This window comes from Gadus macrocephalus, chromosome 14 (genome assembly GCF_031168955.1).
Source record: "Gadus macrocephalus chromosome 14, ASM3116895v1".
NCBI classification, from domain to species: domain Eukaryota; kingdom Metazoa; phylum Chordata; class Actinopteri; order Gadiformes; family Gadidae; genus Gadus; species Gadus macrocephalus.
The window spans coordinates 13,625,894-13,644,607 of record NC_082395.1 but is presented as its reverse complement, the minus strand read 5'-3'; the positions used below and the strand labels follow the sequence as shown (position 1 = coordinate 13,644,607).

Sequence of the window (18,714 nt, the reverse complement as noted above, 5' to 3'; positions counted from 1 at the left end):
CAATGACGATTTCTAAAAAACAAAAAATTTAAATTGAATGAATTTAGTTAAATTCTCAGCGAAAAAAAGACAATTAAAACCAATGAAACACAAATAAAACATGTCTCTCTTTGCCAGTACTCAATAAATCTGGTTTTACTGTAAAAAGGCATTTTCTTGGTTTTTAATTCTTCAGATAATAGAACTGTTTAGTAAAGCAACAACAAGGACAATAGCTCCGGACACCCATTTCCCTCCATCGGCCTCCCTGCTACATCTAACTCTGTGTGTGTGGTGTGTGTGTGTGTTTGTGTGTGAGGGAGGCCTGGGTTGTGTAGTCGGTCATTGGAGTGTGTAAATCCTGACACAATGCGTTTGGCCCAAGGGAATGAAGGGCAAAGTGCTGCCTAAAAGTCAACTGTACATACAAAGATTATTTTTCGGTAATTTTTCGTTTTTTTGTCTTTACACTTAACTGAGTGATGTTACAGTACGTATACATTATTTACAACTGTGCAGTAATGTGTGGCAAAATAAATTATCTAGAAGGCAGCAAGAATACATTGGTTTCAACAAATATAAAAACTGTACAGAATTTACCCAATACAACATTTTTTTCAGGTTTCTTTTGTGTTTTTTTCCCATCAAACTAATATTGGCTCTGTAGTGTTTCAAGACACTTCCTCAGAAACAATGAAATGCCCAAGTAAAGAAATAGACAAAAATCAAACATATTTCTCTCTCTAGTCACCTTGTTAAATAAACCCTCTCTTCTGCCCATCCAGGGGTGGAGTTTAATTTGCAGTCTCTGGCCTGTGTGTGTGTGTGTGTGTGTGTGTGTGTGTGTGTGTGTGTGTGTGTGTGTGTGTGTGTGTGTGTGTGTGTGTGTGTGTGTGTGTGTGTGTGTGTGTGTGTGTGTGTGTGTGCGTGTCCCTTTACAACACACCTGCTGCGGGGCCAAGGTGTGTGTGCGTGCTCTTTCCCCGAGGCTGCTGGGAGATAAGCTCCTCCCTCCTCGTCATAGGACAGTGGGTGTGGTCTGCTGCAGCAGCGGAGACCAATGAAGGGAAAGGACCGGGGGAAAGGGCTCGTGTCCTCACAGCGAGCTCTCTGGGCCTCCTCCCACTCACAGTAAAGCGTTAAAAGGTGGAAGATCAAAGTGCAACACTTGGGGTTTCTCTCCACCGGGGTTTAAAAATGGCCTCACTTGGGGGAGAGTAAACGTGTGTTTGTCTTTACTTGGTTTCTCGGTAGAATAAGCAATGGTTCCTCCCTCTCTCTCCCTCTCTAAAGCCTTCTCATGGAAACGCGCTAGCCCTTTCTGAAGTTCCCTCTGAAGAGGAGGAAGATAGCGGCGGGGGGAGCGTGTCCGTCCAGCCCGGGGGTTTGTCCGTCCAGATGGGGGGCGTGTCCCTGTCCAGGGTCCTTGGAGTATGTCCACTGGGATCACGCTGGCAGCAGGACAAAGTCGTCATTGACATCGACCATGGGCACGTAGAAGGAGGGCACTTCGTTGACGCACAGGGACTTGTGGGCCGTGGGGTCCAGTTCCTGCACCTTCAGCTGCCACTCCATGCGCTGGACTGCGTTCAGCGCCGCAGCCTCGTGCTGCTGCCGCATCAGCAGGCACGTCTGGGGCGGGGGAAAGGCGCGGGAGTTACTACCAAAACAGGTTCTCATTTAATTAGATCTTACAAGGGAACAGTTGCATTCTGCTCTCTGCTTATAGGAAGCAACTCTGTCAAAGCACATGTATGAAGCAGTCCTCTAGTGAGCTTGACGGTACCCCTTTAAAAATAACGAGTTTTCTCAACCTCTATTTGTAATTAAACCCATAGCAATAATGTGGAAACCCCAGTCGATAATGGAACAAATTTCTGAGCGCATAATATAATAACACTTTGCCTATAATTTTACAACGTACAACATTCGTTCACCACAAATGACTCTTAAAAGCAGTGCCTTTTTTTTAAACCATTCAGCGAACAAAAGGCGCCAGTCTGATTATCATTTAGGGGGCCACTCAAGGACATGCAGAAGCGTCATCAACACGCCCACAGAAGTGGTGTGAGAAATACCAACTTTCTACTCCTCATTCACATATAAGGTAATTTACATTTCCTACAGAGAAAATACAACCTCAGGGGTAGTATTAGTCAGGAGATTTTCAGGGTACAAATGTCAGGATATGTTGTTCACACATACGGCCCATCAGGAGAATATCAGGATTTACACGCGTGTCTGAAAGCAGCTAATGTGTGAGCATCTGATTACATTATAAAATTAGTCAATGGTGGTAACAGGGGTAATTGTTCAATGGAAAGTGTAGTATACTATGCATGCAAATCAATTATTAAATAGCTTTAACTGTTATTCAGGGCTGAAAAGTGCATTGACATTTTAAAATGCAAGGCAACTACTATTGGTTAGTTGAAAGTAATAATCATCATTGAGATTAAACATCTCTTCCAGTGTCCTGGCCAAGACAGGCTGTAGTAGCCTACAGTCACACATAAAACATAAGAAAAATAAAACTAAAACAGACCGCAGGGGGGGATATCAATGTCGCAAGACATTTCGGGAGGCTCAAGGAGGAGGGTAATAATTTATTTCAGCAACAAATTGTAGTCTTGTGGTGGACTCTATAGACATAATTCACCATACTGTGTTATTGACATGTTTTTGTTTGGTGTTATAGGGACACTGTCTCTTTAAGAATCATGTGACTTGTGTGTTGATATGCCGGTCGGTGCGATGCTTGAATTTAACGGTTATTATAGGACAAAATGAATGACCCGCCGTTGCTTGTAGAGGTGAGAAATTGTCTCTTCCCTTATTTTATCGCAATTTCTACAGAGTATAGACAGAACGAGTCGATGGCGGAGTTGATGGTCTTAGCGTACGGTGTGTGCGCATGTGTGTGTGCGTGCGACGAGTGCGCTTCCGTGTCTGTGTCGCTGCCTTTGTCTTGACGTGCAGCGTGTGTGTGTGTGTGCAAGAATTAGTTAGCAATTTTCCAAACATTATATGCAAAAAAGTGTAACATTACTAAATCGAAACCCTGTGACAACACAAGTAATGGCCTGCATGGTTTCCCCCCCTGTGCCAGGTGTTGTCATTGGCCAATGGTCATAGTGACTTCACCTGGCACCAGTGGAGCAGGGAGAGCAAACGGGAGTTAACAGGAAGTGATGTTCGCGGACTTGAGATGTACCTTCATTCGGTCATACTTGTCGTCTACGTCCTGGATCCAGGAGATGAACTGGCGAGCGTTGAAGCGGTCTCTCACTGACTTGTTCTCATCGCCCTGTCAGAAAACGATTACAGGTCAGACACAGGGAAATCTACTGCTGTTAAAAAAAACACTTAAACCACTGTTTCAGATGGAATTCAAACACTGCGTGATCTGCGTTTTGGGCTTAGAATTTAAGGAAAGAGGGGGCCGTGTTATCCCCATGGTACTTTTTTAGTACTGTCGTTGAGTTACTTTTATGAGCATTATAATAAGCAATGTATTTCTAAGACCGTAGAGTTATACTATAGGTGTCTGGGAAGCTCAACCCTCACTCGGACGCGGACATTAAATACATCGCTGCTCAGCCCGAGCTTCACCATCAACACACACCGCTGTCTTATACAATGGTGTCCGGGAAGCCTTACCCTCCGACATGGGTATTTAATAAATCGCTGCTCAGACTGTGCTTCACCATCCACACACACACCGGGGCGTTATGGAAAAGGCACTCAGATGTCGTGAAAATAATGACACCTGCCTCCGCAGCAGATTGTAACGTTCACATATTGTTTTGGGGAGAATGGCAAAAACATAGGATTTTACCCCTTACTTCGCTAAATTGGGGACTTATTTCAGTAGCAGTGATAAAATGGCATAGATTACTATTCTCTGTGCCTCTATGTAGTAGGCATTAGTCATGACAGATGTCCATGTTTGATTGTTTTAAAATACAGGGTGCATAAGTGTAGACACCCCTATTATAAATTCCCATAGAGGCAGGCAGATTTTTATTTTTTAAAAGCAAGTTATTTCATGGATCCAGGATACTATGCATCCTGATGAAGTTACCTATGCAACCTGAAGTCGGCCTTTGGAATTAAAATAGCCCCACATCACCACATACCCTTCACTATACCTAGAGATTGACATGGTTCTTTTCAGAGTATTATTAGGCTTTCATCTGATCTTCTTTAATAGCTTCAAAATAATGCCAAACTTAAGAAGTTTTACCTGATAATTTGTATCCTTTTAGAATAACGTTCTTAGAAATGTATATATTTGGATAGTGCCATTGCCATTAAACAAAGTGGTTATCAAACTAATAAGGACATTTATTGAAAGCAAAGCAAACAACATAAAACATTGCAGAACCTAAGGCTTTTCATTCTACAAGTCAAGCAATTCTGTGGTATCACTTATTTAGCACCCCAATCCTCCCAATGGAATGTCTCGCTGTACGACACGCAGAAATATGTCAACAGTACCGTCAGCACTCTGTAGTACTGAAGTAATTTGGTCGGAACCATTAAGTACCAGAGTTCAGTACCCAAACCTAGTTATCAGCTTGTCAATCTTGTTGCAAAAGATGTTGTTACTCTGCCGTTACCCTATATGCTAGGACTAGTAGTCCTATATGATATAATAGGACTAGTAGTCCTATCATGTAGGACTAGTAGTCCTATATGATAGGACTACTCAATTTACGGAAGGGTATCGCTTCCTCAGAGATGCACGTCGCGATCTCACACCGCTGTTGCAGGTGCAGGTTGGAGGTTGTAGGGCCAGGTTTGGGAGTTTTGTTTTGTGTGGCGTGTAAAATGTTCAATGTTTTTTTCCCAGATTCCCAAATTACATTTTCTTATTACCGAGAGTAAAGTAACGAAAAAGGTAGCGCTGGGTACCGATACCGATTTCCAGGTACTGGTAACGTTTCAAATGTTAACGCCACACAACCCAAATACATACATATCCATATACAGGTGTGTGTGGGTACCTGGGTCTCAGAGGGCATGTTGTACACCTCAGAGTCTAGCAGCATAGTGCAGGCGCTGAACGGGACCGCCTGATTGGCTATAGTCCTGGCGGCCCGGCAGTGGACCCTCAACATCTCCTGCTCACAAGACACGATCAGCTTCTCCTGGACAAGAAAGAGACACAGGGAGAGAGATTTAAGGATACTAATACATACAATACTCGTGACCGTTACAATTATCTCGGAGTATACACCGTTTACATGTTAATATATTTATATTTTGGGCATTAGCAATTTAAATGTACATTTTCCATGCCAATAAAGCCCTTTGAAGATATTGAAATAGATATGCATGCGAGGTACCGGAGTCTGATTAACATTGGAAGTTACACAAATGACAGGGCTCGCTTCACTAGAGGAGCACCCTAAAAAGCGCCGTAAGGAGGCCCTTGATTTGATTTTACAATGCAGCCAAGACCTTCATCAAAAGGGAGAATTTAAAACAGAGGACCTTACTGCGGAGGAAGAAGTGAAGACAGATGAAAGGACAGGGGATAAGAGGAAAGAAGGGATAAGAGGAGAGGAGGACAAAGACAGAAGATAGGAGGAAGACGAGAGAGGATAGAAAGGAGCCAACGGCAGGAGAGGACGGAGAAAAGAGGAAGGATTAGAGGAGAGAGTTGGAAGAAGAGGACAGAGGAGTGAGTGTTCAGTAGGTGACTGTTACCCTCTCGATGCTGTGCTGGAGTCTGAGCTTCCCCCTGACTGCCTCCTGCTGTCTGAAGAGCTCTTTCAGGGGTTCCGACAGAGAAGGGGGTGGAGCGATCTGGAGGAGAACAACTGCGCAGTCAGAACTGTGACCAGGTATCTATAGCTGTTAGTCTTTCTCTAGGTCCTATAACACTGAAGCTAGGTCTCATTAGCTATCACTGGTAGTCTTGCTCTATGTCCGATAACACTTAAACCAGGTTTGTAGCTGTGATCTAGGTCCTACAACAGCAGCTAGGTCGCTAGTTAGCTATAGCCTAAGCCTGCTTCGGCTCCTACAATATTGTTAGCCAGATATCTAGGTTTGCCAGTTAGCTAGGTGTTGATCTGGATGCAATAACAGTGTTTAGTGAGACAGTTAGCTACCACTGCTGTAGATGCTACAGTGTTATAAAGCTAGCCAGACCTTCTAGAATTGTTATTTGAGCTATTCAGGAGAATTGAATAATTAGGACGTTTGATTTTTAATAATTTGAACTATTCATTGGCTCAAATGAACTGTAATTGCCTTCATGAATAAAATCGGTGCAATGCGTCTCGACAGTAAATAGTAAGTTACTAACCACTGGGATGTGCAGCTTGCTTAGGGGCTTGCCGTCCAGCAGGTAGGATCCCGTGTAGGTGACATACTCAGCGTAGCACTGTGGAGCCTGTGGCGTGATGTAGCACAGGATCTTCCTCTTCTCCTCGATCTTCTTCCGGATCTGCAGATACTCGAAATAGGGGTTGGAGCGGTCGCTGTGGTACGGCTCAATGTCGTCTAGCTTGATGGCGTTGACGATTACCGCAAGCGTCTGCTGGATCATCTCCCTCGTCTGCTGCATGGCTGTGTTAACCAGCTGCACCTGCACCTGCGGCATGGCCGAACGTGCAAACCTCCTCTTCCTCGGGTGCTGCGTCTGGGCGTCCTCCTCCTCTGGTGGCAGTGGCCGCCCTTTCGTAGCTTTGCTGAGCAACACAGGAGCAGGCACCTGGGCGGGGGGAGCCACGACAACGGTGGGGGTTGGTGGTGTCTGTGTTATTGTCGTCGTCACCATGGTGACGGACGCCAACGCAGGAGGCGTGTCCTTCGTCTTGTCCGAAGGCGGGTCGGAGGGGGCTGAGGTGGACGTGGGCGTCCTGGTGATTGGGGTCTGTGCGATGCTCACCACGGGGTTCATTCCTAGGGTGGCGGAGGTTGTGATGGCAGAGAGCAGCACGGTCGGCTGATGCTGGGGCTGCAGCAGTGCGGGCGTAGACGACACAGAGGAGGGGTTCTGCTTACTCTGGTTGGCCAGCATCTGGGCACGGTTACGTGTCATCCGCTGGGGGACCTCCTCCACCTTCTTGGGCAGGTCGGTAGACACCGCAGTGAGCGTGACGGTCAGCTTGGACGTGGGCTCCTGTGCGTCCGATATGTCAACCGTGCTGGAGATGGTCACTGCGACGGGGAGAGGGGGCAGCGGGCTGCATGTTGCCATCCCCAGAAGGGGCTCAGGCTCTGGTTCCGGCCGCAGCTGCTCCACCTTGGAAACAGGGAGTGGTTCCAGTTGGACCTGCAGGGAGTCCGTGAGGGACTGGATGTGCCTGTGGTTGTGGTGCTGCAGTTGGCTGCTTTCCAAGTCCACGGAAGAGAGAAGAATGGCGCCACCCAAATCCTCTGGTGCCTCGTAGAAGCTCTTTGGCTCCAGAACACCGCCCTGTGGGTGGTTCGAAGACAGGGGCACGCTGAGTGGGACGCTCTGGAGTTCAGGCTCCAAGTCCTGCTGGAAGTTAGCTTGCGGGGAGGGGACGACTGGATCTTGCACAGCAGCCTCTCTCAGACCAGGAGCTGCTACTGGGGAGGAGCATGGAGGCACTACGACGTCCACCTCCATCAAGGCCGGCTCCTCTCTGTGAGACATGGTGTGTCGGATATGTGGGCTTTGCACCGTGGTTTTATGCTCGGGTAACTCTGTCTCCTCCGTCTTGTCAGGGAGCGGCAGGTCGGGCAGCGAGAATGGACCTAGGTCATCCAGCTCGTCCACGGCGGCCGGGAACGGATCGACCCAGGGCACCGTCGGATCGGGGCTCACGGCTGGAACCATGTGGCTCTCTTGCGGGGTAGTGGTGTTTATGACGATGGTGGGGGTGGGGGGGATGAATCTGTGGGAGGGTGGGGGACTGTCTGGCCTGCCACATGATAGGTCCGTCTCCATCTGATGAGTGTCCTCAATGGGTGGCTTGTTGCACTCTGTGAAGAAGGCCTCCAGCGGTATCGAGGAGGACGACGCGTTCAGATAGTTCGGCTCCGTGTCCATCGTGGTGTCCGGCCTCTCCGGAGAGGGGATGTCTGCCACAGCTTCCTTCTGTTCGTCAAAGTCACTATCAGGGACATAAGTCCTGTAGGCAGCATAGGGCGGTGTGACTGAGGGGTGGCCGGAGATGTGCTGCATCTCGTGGTCAGAGTTTGAGTAGGGGCTGGTGATCTTGGAGACAGCTGCCTCAATCTCCCGGAACGTCCGGTTTGGGGACTTCAGGAGCATCTCCGGGTTCCAGCTCATGGTGTGGTCGCAGGAGGACTCGCCCAGCGTGGCCGAGGCCAGGGTTTGGTCTAAGGGGTGGTGGACCACCGGGACCTGGGGATCTGGAGAGTCTGCAGTCCAGCTCTTCCTCATGGGCTCCTCGATACGGGGAGGGAAGGCACACACCTCTGCTGGTTGATCCGGCTCCTCGGCCATGCAATGGTCCTCTTCCTCTTCTCTGTCATCTAGTTCATCTTCAACCTGTTCCTCCTCTTCCTCCGCCTCAAACTCCTCTTCTTCTTCCTCCACCTCATACTCCTCCTCCTCTTCTTCCTCCTCCTCTTCTTCTTCCTCCTCCTCCTCCTCTTCCTCTTCATCCTCCTCCTCATCAGGGTCCTCCATGGCCGAGGGCAGGTAGTCTGTGCCACTAACAGGGTCTGAGGGTACTAGATCGGGCTCACTATGGTGAGGCTCTGAGATGTCATCAATGTCCATCGGTGGCAATGCGGCGGGTGCCGGCGTCGGCGGGGCGGCGATGTCCAAACAGGGCTCCTGGGGGTCGGGCCGGTGCACCGGTGTTGACGGCTTCAGAAGAAAGCTGTTGAACATGCTCTCTGAGGCGTTCTCTCCGCCTTCGGGACCAGCGAGCACCGAGGTGGCCCCGTTCTGGTGGCTGTCCAGGTGCGAGGAGTCCACCCGAGGGGACAGTATCCGGATGGGGGAGAAGTAAGGAGGCGACAAGCACTCCAGGCGGTCCAGGGCCGCTTTGTCCTCACAGAGCTGGGAGGAAGAGCACAGCTCGAACTCTGAGCCTGGGGGGCTGCTGTGCTGTCTGAGGAACTTGTCGGCCTCAGCCTTGAACTCGTCCTCCAGGGGGCGCCGGACCTCTAAAGAGGCCGAGCGGCTGACCAGGGGCAGCTGCAGGTTCTTGGCAGGGGTCAAACAGGTGCCCTCCTGGAAACTGTGGGAGGAGTTTGAGTACCTGCTGATATATGAAGAGAACACCGTCAGACAAGGCAGGTTAGAGTCAATTAAAAAATAAACAAACAAACATGTAGAACAATAACAAACATTTACAACAATAATGTAATCTGTTAACATTACAACAAAATTATTTTTTGACAAAAGTATGAATTCGAAGGCTACATTCACACTGCAAGCCTAGTTGCCCGATTCTGAAAGAAAATTATTTGGTCCACATTTGCTTGCATAGTGAACAAGACCTTAGGCAAAACAGGTTTATCTTACAAATAGACTGAAATACCTTTCGAAGAAGGATGGAGAACAAGCATTCATGGACATGGTCATCGCGGAGGAGTTCTGGCAGTCCAGCCCGTCAAACAGGTCTGGGTAATCTTCAGCACTGCAGGATGGTGTCCTTGGCGTCTGCATCACCTCTTCGTAACTGGGACAGGAGATGACAGAGGTCGGCGTGGGGACTCCTGTTGGTCGGTTCTGATCGGGCCTGGGCGACGCAGGGAGGTTCTCTTTCATTTGGTGGCCCTCCATCCAGTCGTTCGAGTTCTGGCGGTCCATAGATGCAGGCTTACGATCGGGCGACATCATCTGAGCAGGGATCACAACATCCTTTAGCTTTTTCTCCTTGAGAGCAGACTCCAAGGTGTTGGGCTTCTTGACCGTCAGCTCATTGCGGTTCTTCCTCACTTCCTCCAGGGACTTGGTCTTTTCCTTGAGTTTGGGGTCTCCTGATCGGTGCCTGAGCTTCTCCATCTGCTTCATCCTCTCCTTGTGCCTCTTGTGACGCTCCTCGATCTCCTGGTCCTTAAGACTCAACATCTGGCCAAAGCTGGTGAGGCGGAGATCTCCGTCCACCAGGAGCTTCTCTCGTGGGCGATGATCCTTCCGCACCACCTCCTTCATCTGACTCAGCTTCTCTGTTTCATCCTTGATCTTGGACTTTGTGTGGTCCACCCTGCCGCTCTCTTTGTCCAATGCATCTCGATTCCTCTCCTTCTTTACGTCATATTTGGGACTATCCTCCTTTGAGCGATCCTTCAGGAAAGTTACCTGTGGACTCTCTTTGGAGCTGGACTTAACGTCCTCTTTAGAGTGTTTGACTGAAGCAAAGCCCTCTGTGCACTTATGCTTCTCCTCTTTGATCTTCTCCTTGTGTTTCTCCTTCTTCTTTTTGTCCTTAATTTTGTCGCTGAGGACACTGCTTGTCTTGTCTTTGTCCTTTTTGGACATCTCTTTTTCAAACTCAAGAGTCTTGTCAAATTCGTCTTGGCAATCAGCTTTTGAGCCGTACGGGAATGTGTAGGGGTCCGCCTCCAGGGGCATGGGCTCCTTCTCAAAGGGCAGGCTCTCCCTGCGACAGTAGGACTCCCTGATCTCCTCAGTCTTGTCCCTTCTCTCTCCCTTCTCCTTCTTCACCTTCTCCTTGTCATGGCTTTTCTTGGAGGAGGAGGAGGACGAGTGACGGTGCCTCTCCTTCTCCCTGAACTTATCCTGAGGGGTAGATATGGAGAGAGAGTCCCTCCTCTCCTCGCACACATCCGGCAGGCTGATGGAGGAGTCGTAGTAGCTGCTGAGGACAGGTTCATTGCCGTGGTCCGTGAAGCTGTCTGAGGACACGTCGCTGTTCTTGTCATTGGAGTCATCTTTGCAGTCGTTCATGGCTTCCTCCTCCAGTTTCTCAAGGAGTGACTTCTCGTTATCACCACTGCTTTTGGAAGGTTTTCTTTCTTGTTTGTGTTTGCTCTTGGTTTTTTCGTCGCTGCCGTCCCTCTTGTCCACCTGTTTCTGCTTAGTTTTCTTGTCCAGGTTGGATTCCACCGACATCCTGTCCTTCCTCTCCTTGTGCTTCACATCCACAGAGTCTTTCCTGTCCTTGCTGTGTTTCTCTAGGGAGCCTTTCCTTTCTTTCTCAAATACTGTCTTGTCTTTTTTCTTGTCTTTGTGTTCCTTGTCTTTCGGCTTCTCTGTGGTGTGTTTGGCGTCGGCAGAGTATTTTCGGGCCTTTTCAGACGTGAAGTGGTCAAGGTCGTCCTGATCGGGCGTAGATTCCTTCCGGTGGGAGTCAGACAGGCCGAGCGAATCACTCAGCTTGGCCACACTCCCGTTGTAACTGTCCTCCTCATCGTCGCTTTCATCCGTGAAAATGTCGGCGATCTTGTACCAGGTTTTCTCACGGATTTTCTCAGGCTTCTTCTCCTCTTTCTTGACCTCCAAGAAGTCTTTCTCTTTGTCTGCATGCTTGTCCTGAGAAACCTTCTCCTTCTTCTCTTTAGTTTGGTCCGAGGACATCTTGCGGTCTTTGTCTTTTCCATGAGAGTCTTTATGTTTGTCTTTGGCTCCTTCCTTCTTATCTTTGGCCGCCCGCTCTGCATCCTTCTCTTTCACAGCCTTCTCGTTGGAGTTCTTCTCCTTCTCCTGGTCAACTCCCCTATCTTTAGGTTTCTCCTTGTGCTTGTCAGCTTTCGTCTTTTCCCTTTTTTCCACTCCCTCACTTCCCTTCTTTTCTTTCTCTTTTCCGGAGTGGTTTCTCTCTCTGACATCTGAGGATTTCCCGATTTCTAGGTCCTTGAACAAACCGTCGTTGCTGTATTCCTCCCGGGCTGACTCCTGCTTTATCTTGACCTCTTTACGTTCCTTTGTGAACTCGTAGGAGTCCTTGCGGTCGCGGCTGTTGTCGATGGTGTCCTTCTCTTTCTTTTCTTTATTATCTGCGGACTCTTTGCGCTTCTTTTCTTTCTCCATTGTGTGTCCAGAGTTCAGCTTCTGTTTGTCAGCCCAGTCTTTCTTCTTCTCGCCGGGCTTCTCAAAGGACTCTTTGTCCTTCTTCTTGGAACCGAGCTCCTTCTCCATTCTCTTTTCACTGTGGTCTGACTTCTTCTCTTTGACTTTGTCTTTCCGCCTCGTCTCCTCCTTCACCGTCTCCACGGTGAGCTTCACAGCGCTGTTGGCTTTGTACTCCTTGTACTCCTTGACAGGGGCATCCCAGCTGTCTTCTCCGTACATCGAGGAGCCGATGGAGAGGTCCGAGCCCCATCTGTCGTGGTGATCATCTGAGGCACTTAGCTTACTGTCGTCAAGGTTCAGGAAGCGGTTGTTGACGTCGTAGGTGTCATACTCTGAAGATTCCTCTTTCAGAGTTTTGTCCTTTTTTGATTTCTCCTCCTTGGCGTTCTTCTCCTTCTCTGCCTTCTGGGGTTTATCTTCTTTCTGCTCGTTCTTCTTCTCTATTTTTGAAGAGGACTTCTCTTTCGATTTTTTCTTTTTCTCCTCTTTGTGGGTCTTCTGCTTTTCTTCCTTGGGTTTCTCCTTCTCCTTTTGGTTTCTTTCCTTCTCCGTCTTGGTCAGCTTTTCCCTCTCCTCTTTGCTGGCTTTTTCCTTGTTAGACTCTTTTGTTTTCTTGTTTTTCTCCTCCTTAACGGGTCTCTGTAGCTCTTTCCCCGACAACCAGTCCTTGTCCTCAGGCTTGGTCTTCGAAAGCCTCTCCTCCTTTTTAGAATGGTCTTTTTCATGTTTTGACAATTTGACCTTGCTTTCCACCGTCTGTCCGTCTGTGTCCACTATTGAAGACTTTTGCCTGGAGTCATCAAAGTCGAAAGAGTAACTCTTCACAAACTTCTCGTTCATGTCTTGGTTAAGAACCAGGCTGGGGGCTTTTTCTTTCTCCTTGTTTTTATGCTTGTGCTTCACTTTATGCTTCTTCACAACCTTTCCATCAACATCGGTTTTAGACACTGCACTGTCGATGTTGGAGTTCTTGTGGATGTCGGAGCTCTTCTTGTCTATTGTGCCACTGTGGATGTTGTTATTTTTCTTCTTGTTCTCCTGCGTCTTCTTCTTCACCTGCTTCAGGGACTCCACGCTTGAGTCTGCAGACGAGTAGTCCGACTCACTGGTTTGTCTGGTCCTTACAGAGTCAGAGAGGGAGCTGACGTCTGACCAGGGCGGGGACGAGACCGTCTTCCACCCGTCTGTCCTCCACTGCTTTGGGTGCTGCTCTGCTAAGGAGGGTGCTTGCTTCTGCGAGTTTGGGTTCCCATGGGATGACGAGGAGGCATTGAAGGCAGAAGATTCTTTCAGGCTCACACTAGCAGAGTCCTTGAAACTGTTGGAGCCCTTGTCATCCTCGCTCTCCATGTCCCCGCATTCAGAGTCCGACGTGAACTTGTCGTTGACCTTTCCAAAGCGGACCTCTTTGCTCACGTTGTTTTTGGTCTCCTTCTTGCGCTTCTTTTTTAATTTGTTCTTGTCCTTCTGCTGTTTCGTGCTTAGTGTGACGGAGTCCCTTGCCTTGGCGTTCACCGTCATGGCCGGTTGCCGAGGTGTTGGCGTTGGCGTGAAGCCCAATGTCCTGTCATCCTCGTCCGAAGTGTTACTGTCCGAAATGATTCGCCGGACTGCTTTCTTTGGTGTGATTTGAGAGTTACTTTTGGAATATGTTTTGACCGACTCCGTCTTAGGAACAGGGGTGATGTTGTTGGGCTTAGGAGTGGGCTCCTTGCGGAAATCCTTTTTGAGGAGGTGCTTGTCGTCCACGGGCGGCACACGCTCCTCCTCGTCATCCTCATCAAACTCGTACTCATCTTTGACGGGCGTGACGGCATTGGCCTTGGCCGACTCGGCGAGCTTCCCCTTAAGCTTCATGCCCTTCTCAAACTCAGAGTCTGTGTTGTTACCGTCCACCGAGCTAGACGGCGCAAACGACGGGGCGTCCTCCTCCTCTGAAGACTCTGGAGATAGAAAGAATAGAAGACCAGATGAGCATGTGCCAAATACATTTTAGAAAGCGATATTCTAGGTTTACAGCGTCAAACCTCCACCATGTCTTGCTCTGTCCAAGCCAGATGTAAACTGTATAAATAAAACACAGTTTAATCAAAATATCGACACAATAGAATTCCCTGTGATGCAAGACGCTTAGGATAAAAGCGTCTGCTAAATGCCCTAAATGTAAATGCAAGATCTTTACACATATGTGTGCAGGTCATGCCAGTATTCCATCAGCTGATAATAATTACATCATCGGTAGAGGACGGAGAGATAGAGCTGACAAACCTGATGAACTCTCTTCACTGGAGGTGTATGTCCCCTTCCCCAGCAACAGGTTGAGCATGGTGGGAGAGTTGGCCACCTTGAGCGCCGTCTCACCTCGCCGGTTACTCTGCCGTGGGTCTCCTCCATACCGCAGAAGGAGCTTCACCACCTGGAACACAACACAGTCAGTAAAGTACTACCAAATTCCTTTTGAAATAGCCGGTCATATTCCAATATATACAACGTAGAACATACACAGGTTGTATGTAATACAGAGATACATTGTAGATCTTATATAAATTGAAGCTATAAGCATAGTAAAATGTCTCAGGGGAACCACAAAGGTTTCACACAGTTTGTCATGTTTTAAAACTAAAGGCTGTGTTTTTGTTAAAGTTTTCTAAACACCAAATACTGTTAAAGGATCATCAGTAAACTAGGTCTTGCTCATCACCTTGAAGTGTCCATTGTTGGACGCATCATGTAGTGGGGTGTCGTCGTCCAGGCCCTTGGTGTTGACCTCTGCCCCCGCAGCCAGCAGCTGCTTGGCTACGTCGTAGTAACCACGGTTACAGGCCTCATGCAACGCAGTCCAGCCTGGACACACAAGCATCACGCAGGGTGTGTTATATACAACAACTGACCAATGTCAACGAGCCAGCTCATTTCCTTTTCAACATAAGATGTTTCAGTTTGTAGCTCTGCTACATGTTGATGTTTGCTTTTATTGTAAACTAATGTGTTCCTGTATTGTTTCCTGGACCTGCTGCTATTTAGATAGATGTGGAAAGAAGGCGTTGTTGTCTGGGAGGGAGGGGAGGGTGTAGGACACTTTAATGTGCCTTAAGTTGAAGGCAGGGGGAGGGGTTATTGGGGTTATTGTTGTTATATATTTATTAATATTTCTTACTGTATTCTATTTATTTATTTAAAAAAAAGCACTGAACAAGATCTGCACCTTAATTTCGTTGTGTAAATACTTTGTATTTAACCCAATGACAAATAAAGATTATATTCTATTCTATTGTTCTTTAAGGACTCAGTACTCAATACTCCCATAAACACATATCAAACCCTAAAACCTACTTTCCAAAATCCCCTTTTACAATAATTTTCATTGAGTGTGACTTGGAACTGCATTATAATACATATGAGCCTGTGTTATAATATATATAATCAAATACACAAGCATGTACTTTCACTTCACATTTTAAAGCTGTGATACTAGCTTGTGCTTCCACCCCACACCTGGATATCAAGTCTAAACAGATGATTTACCTAGTTATCATTAAGCATAACATTGGATCTCAGTGTACCAGTGAGAGTGACTCCTCAACAGATAGTCCACCTGTGTATCACTAAGTGATTCCTCAGGGGATAGTCTACCTGTGTATCACTCAGATTGACTCCTCACCTGCAAAGTCTTTTACATTCACGTCGGCCCCCTCACTAATCAGCTCCTTGATGCGCCGTGCCTCGCCGCGGATCGCCGCTCGGTGGAGCCGCGTCTCGCCACGCTCGTTGCGCTTGTTCACCTTGTCTTTGGTTTTGGATGCCGAGTTCGGCGTTCCCTTCTGGCCTAGGCTCGAATGCGACTGGTGCTTTGGTGTCGTGTCTGCATAGGAATTAAAATACGACAAGTTTAGTATTTTGGTTGAACCGCAGTGTGGCTGTTGCTCCACTGCAATTCAAACTAGTGTGTCTGATTCCTCTAATGGCCAGTAGAGGATGATCTTGCACTCCCTTGAGCAGGGATTGTGTTCTTTACACAGGGAGACTGCCTGAGCTGGTTTTGTTTCATCACATTAACAAGATGAAATCCAAGCTCTGGATGCGTTTGCATCACAAAGTCTGCCGAGCAATTGTTCCCAAGTGCTGTTTGAAACTCACAAGCTTATCCTGAAATTTCCAAGTGTTGTGGAATGCGCTAAAGAATGATTATACAGGTTAAACACGTTTGTGTTTGAGCTGGTGTGAGAAAAATCTCAACCGGGACACAAATCACATACCAGAGAACCCTTTTGGTCCATACTGGGCCAGCCAACACCTTATAACACACCTGACACAGTCCAAGTCCTGCTGAAGGACAGGGTCCCTTTGGAAAGCAAGACGTGTATGCGATAGTTCTGTGATCTGACTTCACATGCTGAGATTGCACGTTCGTCCTTCTTGGCCACAGAACTTTAATTTCGTTTTCATTATTTGCACAACAAACCAGCGTCCAGGTTATGTAATACAGAGAGCGAAGGTGAGTTAAGAATAAGTGAAGAGACGTCAAAAATAAGTGGGAGATGCCAGCTAGCTTACACACAGCTGAGGGATGCAATGCAGTTCTAATAGGAATGGATGAGGGTTATCGTGCATGTCCGGGATCTAATAAGACTCTTTAATGAAGCCTAACCGGATGAAGGGCGATAGAAAGGTACAGCTTATTTTTAAAGTAGACTAACATAAACAGATCGACCTTTACGTTTAGATATAAACATATACAATCACTTTAACAATCCATTAAATGTAAATGCACGCACCAGGATCCACATTCAAAGCAATCCACTCCCATCCATAACGATCAAACACGAAAGCACCCCCTCCCAGAGACACACACTCCCAACCCACACACTGATCACACACACACTCAGACACACGGATCACTGTGAGTGGCAAGGGGACGTGGGATCAATGTTAAGCAGGCACCTGGACTGTTGACGGACTCCTCGGCCGTCATTTGCATGAGCAGAGCCACCTGCTGGCGTTCGGATAGGGGGTAGCCGGCCCGGATGCCCGGCATGCCCATCCCAAATGGCAGGCCCGCCTTCCGTGTGCTGCTGGGCTCCTTCTTGATGCGCTTCCTCTCTGGACCCTGCTTCTCTGTTAGGGCGAGAGAGGGGGAGAGCAAATGAGATGGGGTAGGAAATTAGTATCTAGAATAGAGAAAGGGCTTGATCGAGCACGACTAAGACCAGGAGAGAGAGAGGAAGAGAGAGAGATAAGTAGAAAGGGAGCGAGAGGAAACAAAATGATGTACACATTGCAAACACACAGCTGACGTCATGCCCTTTTCCCCTACAATTGATTGCATGGATTCTTAATTTGACTAAAAACAATTACTGATTAAGTAATCTGACAAAGCAACACCTTGCTCTGTGCCACTGTCTCACACTGACAACCTCCCAAGACCCACGCTGCTTTCTGATTGGTCCAGAGAGAGGGGGGGGGGGAAAGTAAGAGGTCAGAAACTAGTGGAATGGACCGATAAACAATCCATAAAATAAAATGGAAAATTAAAGGTGGTAGAGAGAGAGGTGGGGGTGTGGATAAAAGCGAGAAGAGAAAAAAGAGTGAGGAAAAGTTACAATAATAATTGGTGTGCGTTTCAACTGATCAGGCCTTGGCCAAGGTCACCGCCTGGCCCGCCTGGCTGGCTGGCTGTAAACTTGGTGCGAGGGGACAACAGCAGCTGGTTGTCCCAAAACATGCCCAGGCTGTATTTTCAGTTGGGGCAGCATACCAACCCATGCCCCTGGCATAGAACCCCGTGTGTACAGAGAACAGCAAAGTCATAGTCTATTAGCCCTGCTAGCATGCAACACACCCACAACAATGCAATATTATCACACAACTGAATGTGCTGGCTAATTCTGGCACATTTACAGCAATGCAGTGTCCGACAAATAAACTCATGAAAATGACATGAAAACCATGACAGATAAACAAAGTGAAGACAGACAGGACAGAGCCAAAGTCTTAGTTAAAGATACTAAAACCCCGGCGGACTGCAATCCAGAGAAAAGATTACCCAGCAGAGTCTGTGTTTCTTGCTACGTTAGCCGCACTAGCAACGCCAGCAGTGCCACTCAAGGCTATGAAAAAACAACAAAAATGAATGGAGAGTGGAGGAAACATATTTAATGAGTCATGCTTATGTTGGCAACAAACTTTCCGAGGAGCGCGTACATTCAAAGAGAATTGTGGGGAGGATCTTCCATCAACATCTGTAAACATTTACAGCTCTCCCCCTCCCTCGCTCGCTCATAGTGGAGGTACTCTGAGGCATTGAGACACATTCCTCACGCAGTAGTATGACAGAGTGGTTTTTATTTAGTTTTGAGCGACAGATTGCAGAAGATACTATGTTAGCACTTCCAATATGTGTTTACAAGGCTGGGCACCTGACGCAGGGAAGGCCACTCTCCCCCAAGCTCAGAGCATTGCTATGAAAACGATATGCTAGGTTACTGCAGTAACTTGCCTTAGCTACAACAGGGACACGCTAAACGCTGCCTATTGGTTGTGATGTGACCATATGAAACAAGCTAGTCGTGTGCACCAGCGTGGTTCGTTGGTTGGATGGATGGTTACTGGTATGAAACAAGCTTATGTGGACTAGTCTAAATGCTAGTCATTGATACGCATCAAACGAATGTGGACTAGCCTAAATGCTGGTTATAGATATGGATTAAATTTATGGACTAGTTGTGCACCATTTT

The 18,714-nt window shown here is 47.7% G+C and overlaps 1 protein-coding gene across 3 annotated transcripts in view; it reads right to left on the bottom strand.

The window, feature by feature from the left end:
- Window positions 1-793: 793 nt before the first annotated feature.
- The window catches only part of ankrd11 (ankyrin repeat domain 11), a 133,813-nt gene continuing 115,892 nt past the window's right edge, over window positions 794-18,714 (bottom strand). For 2 of the 3 annotated variants that reach the window (XM_060071390.1, XM_060071389.1), the window contains 10 exons: window positions 16,922-17,095; window positions 15,642-15,842; window positions 14,682-14,824; window positions 14,249-14,396; window positions 9,483-13,923; window positions 6,299-9,203; window positions 5,695-5,793; window positions 4,989-5,132; window positions 3,194-3,286; window positions 794-1,611 (listed from right to left, as the gene is read on the bottom strand). In XM_060071390.1, coding sequence (XP_059927373.1) covers window positions 1,426-1,611; window positions 3,194-3,286; window positions 4,989-5,132; window positions 5,695-5,793; window positions 6,299-9,203; window positions 9,483-13,923; window positions 14,249-14,396; window positions 14,682-14,824; window positions 15,642-15,842; window positions 16,922-17,095 — 8,534 coding nt within the window. In that variant the 3' untranslated portion in view covers window positions 794-1,425. The remainder of the gene's footprint in view (window positions 1,612-3,193; window positions 3,287-4,988; window positions 5,133-5,694; window positions 5,794-6,298; window positions 9,204-9,482; window positions 13,924-14,248; window positions 14,397-14,681; window positions 14,825-15,641; window positions 15,843-16,921; window positions 17,096-18,714) is intronic. The other variant, XM_060071392.1, reaches the window with a different exon arrangement.